General features: G+C 43.3%; 1 protein-coding gene across 1 annotated transcript; it reads left to right on the forward strand.

The window, feature by feature from the left end:
- Positions 1-1453: 1453 nt before the first annotated feature.
- LOC308172174 (serotransferrin-1-like) lies at positions 1454-7846 on the forward strand (the record flags this gene model as incomplete). The annotated part of the gene is made up of 16 exons (XM_080547085.1): positions 1454-1490; positions 1697-1860; positions 2188-2290; positions 2633-2818; positions 2978-3107; positions 3223-3278; positions 3515-3678; positions 3894-4038; positions 4176-4324; positions 4487-4583; positions 4912-5091; positions 5306-5450; positions 6652-6719; positions 6939-7120; positions 7432-7624; positions 7796-7846. The coding sequence occupies 16 exons, from the start codon at positions 1454-1456 to the stop codon at positions 7837-7839; spliced, it is 2043 nt and encodes a 680-aa protein (XP_080403211.1). The 3' UTR covers positions 7840-7846.
- Between the last annotated feature and the right edge of the window lie 3618 nt (positions 7847-11464).

Consider the following 11464-nt stretch of genomic DNA (forward strand, 5'->3'; position numbering starts at 1 on the left):
AATCTGTGTAGGCATCTGTGTAGGCCTGACAGGCAGAGCTGCCAAGAGGGGGCCTTCTCTCAGCAGGCTGGATTTCAGAGCCTCTGGACACTCCACACACACACACACACACACACACACACACACACACAGTGGCGGACTGGCCATCGGGCAAGCCTGGCAAATGCCAGGAGGGCCGCGAGACTCTGGGCCGCTCAGAATGTATTATATAAAAAAATAAATGAATAACATATTTGTAATTTTGTCTCTGGTGATTTTCATTGAAAATAACTTATTTCAGCAGACCGCGGCCCAAAACATTTTATGCCGGCCCGGGCCGGCCTTGCAGTTCTGCGCGTATGCCCAGGGCCTAACGAATTTTCTCATGAGCAATTCGTTGCTACGCAAAGCTAGATAACTCGAGTAGAAGAAGAAGAATAGAATATAAGAACGAAATCTGTTTGCGAAGCAAGCAGGTGCCAGCAACACTCCTCAACTAACACTAGGACTAACATTACACTTGTGGTAGAGGGAGATGACGAGGGAGAGAATGATTGACAGGGTTGTAGAGAAAAACAAACTACTTAGTAGTCTGCTAACTACATGAAGGTAAGACACATTTATTACACTGTGTCTGTGCAGTGCTCTTTTTCTGCTTTGCTGAAGCTAAATGTAATATGCACTGTGGCTGGTGTATTGTTTAGGCTCATACATGTGTTGGTTCATGTAACTGTAGCTTTTTTTTGCTAACGTTATTGTATTCCGTGTCAGAGCAGCTTCATTTAGCTACACCGAGTCTATATTAACGTAAGCAATTAGGCTTAACTGGACCTCAAGGTCCTTTTGGCTAAGATAGATGCCACAGTTCAGGTTAAGTCAGTCACTGTGGATTGTTGTCGGTACTCTGAATTCATCAGCGATTGTAGTGTGTGTCAGTTGCGTGTGTTATGTGTTCCAAATGTCTACATTGGATTCTAGTCAGTCTGGTTATCTCAAGCTTTATATGTTAACAATCCGTGTTGCGTGTTGGGTTTGGAAATAGGGCTGTTGTGTCGCAAATGCCAGGGCTGTTTTTTGATCCCAGTCCGCCCCTGCACACACACACACACACATATACACACACACATATACACACACACAAACACACACAGGCCCTGGAGGCTCCACACGCAGTACAGTCTGGACCCACACTAAAATATCTGCTTGCCACCCCTTTGCCACCCCATGTATAAATCTCTAGAATTGCCACTGCGGGGCCCAACCCATCCCGGAAATGTATCTCCCCCTTTACCTGCTGGAGGAGATCCAGGAGATAACTAACAGTTAAAATATGTGATTATCATAACAACATCAGCACACCATGTAACCCAGCCTATTGGGTTACATGATGTAACCCAGCCTATTGGGTTTCTATAAAAGCCAGAGTTGCCTAGAAAGCGGCCTGCTTTGTGACTTGGAGTCCCAACCGTCCAACATGAATCCTATCGTCTCAGCACTGCTGGTGTGCCTTGGTAAAGTATACTCTGCGTTTGAGAGGATAAGCCTCAGCAAATCACTGCAGATTTACCGAAATTGATCACATAATCAGTGTTTATTTCTTACAGCTGGTGATTTGTCGATTAATGATGATCAGAATTGAGTGATTCTTCGTAGTGCCTTGATCAAACCATGCTTCAAATTACAATATTCCTATAAGTGTTTTCTGTTCTGTCCTTAGCAGTGGTGTTTGCAGCTCCGACTGATGGACAGTGTCCAACACAGATGACATGGTGTACAAAGTCGGATCAAGAGTTTAATAAATGCACAGATCTGAAGGAAAAGGGATCACAGTTCCTCTGCGTAAAGAGGGAAGGGACTTTGGACTGCATCAAGGCGATCAAGGTGAGAAATCAATGGTACTACTGCTATGTCTACTGCTATGTACTGCTATGGTACTTATGATGCCATATGATGTGTTATTTTGGGCGTATTATTACGTCTGTGCCAAAATGAACGAAACTGGTACTGGTTTCACATGGAGCGGTGATCCCAGTGAGAAAGGGAATTTTATTCACGCATTTCATGGCCTAGATTTTCGCCAAGTGTTTGTATTGTGAATCCAGGGCTCATATTTACTCTAATGACTTGGCATAATAGAAATACCAGCCGAACGCAATGCAGCGCAACCCCCAATCCCCCCCCCTTACACAACATCTCTCTGTCTGACAGGAAGGTGTCGCCGATGCTATCACCTTGGATGGGGGAGACATCTACACAGCTGGCCTACACCCCTACGAACTGCAACCCATTATTGCTGAAGACTATGGCACAGGTAGACAATGTCAAGGTTACTCATACTCACACACACTGCTTAGTACTGGACTGCTGCATAGTCACACACAGGACTTATTACTGGAATATTACAAGATTAAAACTCAAAAAAGTTTCTCAATATTTGGCTTGACACTATATACATATATATAGTTCTATATGCTGTACATAGGATTTTCCATACAGTGGCCTCTATAGCACCTCAGCTTCAAAGATGGAGAGGAAAGTTGCTGATGTCATTGTACATCAAATCCGTTCACGACAACCGGATTCCAGGCTCTTCCACCGAAGCTTAATTTAAATGACAACGTTATTTTCCTGCCCTTCCTTCTGCTCGATATAGACTCTGACACCTGCTACTATGCTGTTGCCGTGGCAAAGAAGGGCTCTGGCTTCGGGTTCAAAAACCTTCAAGGCAAGAAGTCATGCCACACGGGACTTGGCAAGTCTGCAGGCTGGAATATTCCCATTGGCACTCTGGTGTCCTCGGGTCAGATCCAGCGGGGCGGCAGTGAGCCTGTGGAGAAAGGTGAGTGGCTGGGAGGGAGGGGGGTTATGGGGTTTGAAGGAATGTTACTGTGTGTCAGATGTATATTTTTTAGACAGACTGGGGACTGTGACTTCTGTGTATTTGTGTGAGTGTGAGTTTGTTTCTCATATGGATATTGGTTTTGTGTTTGTTTTGCAGCGGTCATGAAGTTCTTTAATTCCAGCTGTGCCCCTGGGGCACAAAAGGACTCCGCGCTGTGCACACTGTGTAAGGGAGACTGCACACGGTCTCAAAAGGAACCCTACTATGACTACAGTGGGGCCTTCCAGTGAGTATCAATGCTGCCTGCCTTTCTCAAAGTATCCCCTAAAGAAGCCTCTAAATACCCCCCTTAGAATCCTCTGGAAACTCCTTTGTCTTGAGTGTGTTCCTCTTCCCTCCAGGTGTCTGAAGGACGGGGCTGGAGACGTTGCTTTCGTCAAGCACCTGACCGTACCCCGTGAGTAGCACAACACCAGCGTCAGTCCAGATTGAAGTATATTAAACTTGTGACTCTGACGACTCCATTCATGCAAGCCAAATTACTAGCACTAACACTTTACAATAGTCCTGACTCCTGATGGTACAAACTAGAGCTCCGGCATCACAATGCAAACATTGGCACACTTGTCAATGCTTCCACTGCCAACGTATGTCTCTCTCTCACACACGCACCGCACCTACACCCCTCTACAGAGGCAGACAAGGCAGACTACGAGTTGCTATGCAAGAATGGCACCAGGGCGAGCATTGACAGCTACAAGACCTGCCACCTTGCCAAGGTTCCCGCCCACGCAGTGGTCAGCCGCAAGGACCCAGGCCTGGCCCAGTGCATCTACGACGGCCTCACAGCAATCAAGGTACATCTAACATCTGGTATAGACAACATCACAACTAGCATAGAAAGAAAGAAAGAAAGAAAGAAAGAACGAAAGGAAGAAATAAGGAACGAAAGGAAAAAAAGGAAGAAAGAAAGATAGAAAGAAAGGGAGACAGAAAGAAAGAAGCAAGAACATAGGTAAAAGTGAGCATCATATGACATGGAGAGCTAACACTCATGTGTTCCACCGCACAGGCCGCTGACCTGTTCTCCTCAGGGACGGCCAAGAACCTGTTGTTCAAAGACTCCACTCAGAAGCTGGTGATGCTGCCCGTGAACACAGACTCCTTCGTCTATCTGGGCGCTGAGTACATGAGCATCCTCCGCTCCCTAATGAAAGGTGAGGCCATAGGCAGTAGGGGCACACACACACACACACACACACACACACACACTCAAGGCATTGACACATGAGCGTGTACACACAAACATACACACCATTCCCTCATTGCCGTCTCCATTGCCTGTGCTTGCCAGAGAAGAACACAAGTGCAGATGGCAGTGGCATCAGGTGGTGTGCAGTGGGCAAAGCCGAGAGAAAAAAGTGTGATGCTTGGGACAGCAAAACCTCAGCCATCGAATGCGCCACCGCACCCACTGTGGAGGACTGTGTCAGGAAGATTATGGTGAGATTCGGGAGGGAAGAGAGGATGAGAGGGAGGGATGAAAGAGGTGAAGTCATAACGTGTATGATGTGTTTAATAGATTATCTCTTTTTTTTCTCATTGACTTTATTGGACACCTCTCTATTTTTTTTATTCCTTTCTCCCCCCCACACACACACACAGCGTAAAGAGGCAGATGCCATGGCCATGGATGGAGGAGAGGTGTACACTGCTGGAAAGTGTGGTCTGGTTCCTGCCATGGTAGAGCAGTATGATAGTGGTATGACACACACACACACACACACACACACACACACACACACACACACACACTACGAGTTCACATAATCATATGGATCAATAACCACTGGTTTCTTCCATTCCTCCTCCCTCTCTACACTGAATCAACACCTGTTCTTTCTCCACAGATTACTGCAGTGCCTCTGGTATGTACACATATTGTTATGTTTGGATCTTTCTCACAATATCTAATACTGCTCTTCTGTATTTCATCTCATACTGCCCTTACGATGAGAAACTGTATTTTATATGATGGCTTTCTTCTAATCCTTGTCATCATCACCCCCCGCGCCCCCCCCCTCCCCCAGGACACGCCCTTCCAGGGAATGCCTCATCTTACTATGCTGTGGCGGTGGTCAAGAAGGGATCTGGGATCACCTGGGCCAACCTGGAGGGGAAAAGGTCCTGTCACACGGGCCTGGGCAAAACCTCAGGTTGGAACGTCCCCATGGGCCTCATCTACAAACAGACTAAGGACTGCGACTTCTGTAAGTGACTGAGTGAGTGAGTGTGTGTTTCTGAGTGTGTGTGCGAATGCGCACTTGTGTGTGTGTGTGTGTTTGCATGTGTGCCTGTGTGTCTATATCACTGTCTGTAATTGTTATCTTAGTTATACTGTGTGTGTGTGTGTATGTATGTTCATGTGTGTGTGCCTGAATGTAATCTCATACTGTGTTTGTGTGTGTGTCTTCCTTTACTCAGCTAAGTTCTTCAGTAAGGGCTGTGCCCCCGGATCCCCGCTCACCTCTTCATTCTGTACCCAGTGCGTTGGGAATCGAGTGGCAACCGAGACCAAGTGTGAAGCCAACACTGATGAGCAGTACTACGGCTATGCCGGGGCCTTCAGGTAGGGGGCGCTGACTGTACAGAGGAGGGCTCAAGAATGGATCATGTCAAGGGACTCTTCGGATTTTTTCACACTTGGTACCTTTTGTAGGGCCTAATAATGGATGGCAGTTACAATGTGAAGGATTGGCACATTTCACATATTCTTTAAAAGAACTGAACTCAGTCCTCTTAAGGTGAAAAATTCACAGTGCCTTTGGGTTTGAATGAGGACGTTCATACATTTTCTTTCTGGTCTATTTCAACAGTATAGTATAGTGGATAGTGTACATAGCCTTTATTTATGTAAACCAGCTCCTTCCCTTCTTGTGTGTTTTTTTAAAGTTTTTTTTCTTTCCTAACACCAGGGGAGCCACCCCTCCTAAATTTCGTTGTTTGGTACCTGTACTGTAGCAATGACAATAAAGACCATTCATTCATTCATTCATTCATTCATTCATTCATTCATTCATTCAACAGTGATAGGGTCTCATTCCACTTTTCCTTCACAGTATCATCTTTCATTGGAACTCAATGACCTTGGGTAAATGCTCATTCAACAGCACCACAGACCTTAAGTAAACCATATGCCTATAGAACATTCTCTGAAATGGACCAATGAGAGTCCTCATTCAAATGGAAGGGCAGCGTGAACACAAACATAACTTATTTGAGTTCTTGTACTTTTATTTCACCACCTTGGTTTACTTAAAGGACGATATGTGAAAACATTAGCAAGATTTACGAGAATGTCAGAGTGTTGCGAGGATCTTGAGTTAAGATTCCAATAGTACAAAAGGCCATAGTCGATCAATGCACCTGTTGATCACTGTCTCTCACCCATCCCATAACCCATCACTGCCTCATTTTAAGTACCCCTGCTCCACTATCCGGTGCACCAGGACCCACTACCCGCTATCCCTCACCTCCGCTCTTCCTCACCCCTACCTCCTCCGTCTCTCTCCCCTCTCTCTGACTGTTAGTATTTTAATGCATCTGTATTTGCCATTGTTTTATTGTTTATTGTATTACTTAACCTTGTTTTATTTCTAGCTTCCCACCCCCCCCCCCCCCCCCCCCCAAAGAGCCACTGCTTTTTGGTCAGGCTGCATTTGTAAATAAGAATTTGTTCTTACATGTTTGCCTGGTTAAATAAATAAATAAATATGAAATGTCTCACTATTATACATCTCCTGTATTCTTCTCCCTATGTCTCCCTAAAGGTGTCTGGCTGAGGGGGCTGGAGACGTCGCCTTCATCAAGCACACCATTGTGCCAGAGAACAGTGACGGTTAGACACTTTATTGTTCACATACTGTGCAGACCAGGGGAGGCTGGTGGAGGTAGAAATCAGAGGACGGCTTATTGTAATGCATAGAAGGGGAAATGGTATCAACGATTTCCTCTTCTCTCCTGCTCATACTTCTCTCTCACGATTTTTATTGAATTGTTTTTCCTCTTGTACCCATAATGCTCTTTCTCTCCCTCCGTCCTGACTTGTGTCTTCTAGGTGAAGGCCCGACCTGGGCTGCGGACCTGAAGTCTAGCAACTTTGAGCTGATCTGCCCGTCAGGTGCCCGCGTCCCCGTCGACGAATACCTCCAGTGCAACCTGGCAAAGGTGCCTGCCCATGCTGTGGTGACACGCCCAGAGACCCGTGAGATGGTGGTCCGCATCCTCAAGGAACAGCAGGTAGGGCGCAGCAGTAGAGGACAATGTACAATCCAATGGTGGTCTAAGACAGGGGAGGCTGGTGGAGGTAGAAATCGGAGAACGGGAGAACCTGGAGAACACCCATGCTCGATACCATTCCACAATACATTCCACATTACAATGAGCCCATCCTCCGATTTCTACCTCCACCAGCCTCCCCTGGTCTAAGAGAGCTACAGAGCTTTAGGGAAATTCACCCATGGGTGTTTGATCAATATAATCCTCTTACCTGATCCCTTCACTTCTCCCTGATCCCACCATTAAGGCTCTGTAAAAATGTTTCTCCCCAGGGCATGTATGGCTCCAGCAGCACCGGTGGCATGTTTAACATGTTCCAGTCGGATGAGGGAAAGAACCTTCTCTTCAAGGACTCCACAAAGTGCCTTCAGGAGGTCCCCAGTGGGTCCACATTCCAGGATTTCCTCGGGAACGAGTACATGATTGCTATGAATTCTCTCCGTGCATGCGCTAAGACTGCCTCAGGTACAAAGATTCCCCTCCCATTTCCCTGACACACACACACACACACACACACACACACACACACTTTTTTGCTCTCTTACACAAATGCACACAATCACTTACCAGCATTCTGTGTAATGGACCTTTCTAATCCATCCAAAGCTAAAACCTGCTCTCCTTTTCCCCCATTAGATCTGGAGAAGTCGTGTACTTTCCATTCCTGTCAGCAGAAATAGTAGAGGAGTTGTCTGAACGTACACTCTCCAACTATTCAAACAACCAAAGCTGGACCTGAAGACGTTTTCAAATCATATTTAGGGATGCACCGAAATGAAAATTCTTGGCCAAAGCCAAAATCGAAATTAAGGAAACACTTGGCTGAATTCCGAATACAGTTTTTCATTTATTTCACAAATTTCATAAATTAAATATATGAATATACGAATATGCTTTTTTTGGTGCTATTTTCGGCCGAATAATTAAATTAATTTAAATTTACAGAAATGTTGGTGCATCCCTAATAATATTCACAAGAAAGAAACTAGAACAAAAGATCTTGTATGAAGCTGTCCTTTACTATTCTTTAACGAATCATGTACTATTCACACACACACACACACACACACACACACACACACACACACACACACACACAACTGTTTCTGCTGCAGGACTTCTGTCAACACACACACATTTGGGATAGAACTGGTGATTATAGTCTGGGAAAAACTAAATAATCAGCTTTTATGTTGTCCTTCTTCCATACTATATGCATTACAGACAAATACGCATTTCTTTGGTTTACTGTTCTGAAATAAAGTGTACTCTTTTTCACAATCCACTCTTGCACCAGATTTATCCAACTCACTGCATGAGCACAATGTAGCAAGGGCAAAAGCCAGGAAAACAAATCTTGCAGTATTGAAGCAAAGACTTCAGTAGAGGACGTCAGTATAGGACTGTCAGAACAAACTGGCTGGTGTGAAAATTATCTATCAGATAGATCTCCTCAGTACGTAAGACGGTACTACTTCTAGCTCCCTTACCCCTAGTATCCAAGGGTGTGCCCCAGGGACCACTCCTATTCAGGGCCTGCCCTAGGACTTTTGTGGCCCTGAGCAAGATGTTTTGGTGATGGGGGGGGGGGGGCACTCACACACACACTCAATAGAAATAAGATGGACAAATGAATTAACAAGTCTCGTACCTTATTACAATACAGTACAATATGTGTCCTGTCTGCATCTGGGCAGTCAGATGGATCAACTGGATATTGGGAGGTGGCAGATGGGTTATCAGTGGATGATGTAGAAGGCTGTGGTACCTCTGTTATGACCTCTGCAGCTGCAGTCACGTCTGACAAGGTAGTGGGTCCTGGTGCACCGGAGGTATTTTTTAAATATAGGCTGGGAGACATTACATAGGTATGTTATGTATCTTCCAGGCCAATTTATTAACCGCACAACAAATGCAATGTTATTCAAATATGCAAATTATCCAAATACGTATATTTATAAATGGATAAATACAATTTAACATGGCAAGAAAGCAAATGTGACAGGGTCTGGTGTTTTGGTCCCCAATTAGGCACGGCCATTTTTTTTTTTTTTTACAGATTATGAAAGTGCAGATTCTAAGATTTCAAATGATGTGTCACAAATAGTTAGCCTGAAACTATTTGAGGACATTTGGATATTTAATATGTTACATAGTAAAATAATGAATAAAAACACACATTTAATGTGACAAGAAAACATTAGCTAGTTAGCTTGTTAACAAGCAAAGCTAGTCTTTATAAATTATGCCATCCTACTCATGTTAGCTAGCAAGCAAATATCAAGATATCAAGCTTGTTCTAATGAAAAAGTTTCAGATACAATTAATAAATGTTTTACTTTCTAGCCAGCTTAAATTTAACTGTGACTATCTTCTGTTTAGTAAAAAAAAATAAAAAAAAAATGCTGCAAGAAAAACGACTGTCTGATTCAACGACTGTCATTCATTCATATTTAACAAACATACATACCTTTATCTTGTGTACCTTTTTCCATCTCCAAATGTCTCTTCTTCTGCCCTTGAGAGCCACTCTTAAATGTTCTTTTACATTTGTGTAACTCAAAATAAGTGGCGAATGGAGATAATTCTTTCAGACTCACTGCTACATAACACAATGCCATGGCTACACACTGAGTTCTTAGTCAACGCTTCAATTTAACACCGCACAAAGTGTGAGGTGCGAGCAACAAAGTCATTCAAAAATAAATAATAACAATGGCAATAATTTATACTCACTGTTAGTGAAATGATGACCCAAGGTTATATGATGACCCAAGGTTATACACACAATGATGTTGGGGGTTGGAGTGGAGTTTTGGAGTTGGGAGTAAGTCACACATGTGCAAGTCACAAGCAAGTCTCAAATCTTAACCTTCAATTCTCAAGCAAGTCCCAAGTTACTGTGGTGAGAAGTTAAGCAAGTCAAGTCATTGCTCAGGTCAAGCAAGTCACAAGTCATATGAAATTCTGATGAGTTTCCACATTTAAATCAGTTAAGAGACACTGGTTATGAAAAGTTTAGTTTTATTTTTCAACATTCATGTGGCAAATAACAACATAATAAATAATTTTTAAAAAGAAAGAAAAAAAAGAAAAAGCTAATACAGTAGTATTAGACAAGTCAACATTTTCTTTCAAATAATCAGGTTTGTTAAAAGCAAAAATAACATATGGTTACTGCTGAAGTCACGTTTTTGTACTGCTTTGGATATGCAGCACACCTGAGTGGCATTGTAAAGTCTCTTTCATGCCATTTAGATGACCATTGTCAATGTGTGTGCATAGGAATTCATAGTGTGACATTATGGAGTCTGATACTCTGGCTATTCCTGAGGATGGTTATATTATGAATCATATGTACCGTACCTTGCACATTACATTGTCCTTGAAGGAAGAAATATATTTATGATACGATACACTAACGTTCAATTACGCCAGTGTTGCAAATTGTATATTGTTGCTACTACTACTACTACAGAGGTTGATGGAGGTCGAAATCGGAGGCTGGCTCAATGTAGGCCTAATGCATGGAACAGAATAAGGAATAGTATCAAGCACAAACTGGACATTAGTGCAGGCCAGCTCTTCCCTAGCAGTGCAATGATGCATCTTTTAAATTAAATAAATGAAAATAAAATGAATTATAAACTCTGAAAAAAAACTGGACATTTGTTTGTTTGGTCGATTATTTCTCTGTTGTTACAATGCTAATTGGCATTGTACTTGATATCATCGGAAAGCCTGTTTATTTACCTTTACAATGATGTCCAACTTGTAAGGATCATGCATTTGAACACTTTGTCTGTGTGAGCGTGCACCATTTGAAACGGTCTCGCATATTTTTCGTCTGTCGGTTTATCAACTCATCAAGGCTGATGATCCCGGTGTGGTCGTGTTACGTTTTGAAACCAGCTCCATCTCGTGACATTCTGCCCCTCTCTCTACCAAAGGTTTGATGGTATTACAAACATGTATTTGATGACATCATTGGTTATTTATTGTTTAACAGATATTATTATTGACAAAATACTAGTGTTCCTTATTTATTTTACATAAATGAATATTCAGATATTTTCTGTCCATTTGCTGAATTCCGGTGCAACTGTAAATCAATTCGCGTGGGGTGTCCTGATAGGATAGCTACTATTCTGGTGCGCAAGTGACGGATGAAATTGGATGTTGTGGTGGTTGTGTCATAAATTTTTGCGCTGCAGACCAGTTGTGTTAAGTGTGTTTGGTGTGTTTGGTGTGTTTGCTCCGTCATTGATAGCTTCGTCCGTTGGTCTCCCTCTACTGGTTTGCTGC

The sequence above is a fragment of the Nansenia antarctica genome (assembly GCF_963989245.1).
Source record: "Nansenia antarctica genome assembly, chromosome: 16".
Classification (NCBI taxonomy): Eukaryota; Metazoa; Chordata; class Actinopteri; order Argentiniformes; family Microstomatidae; genus Nansenia; species Nansenia antarctica.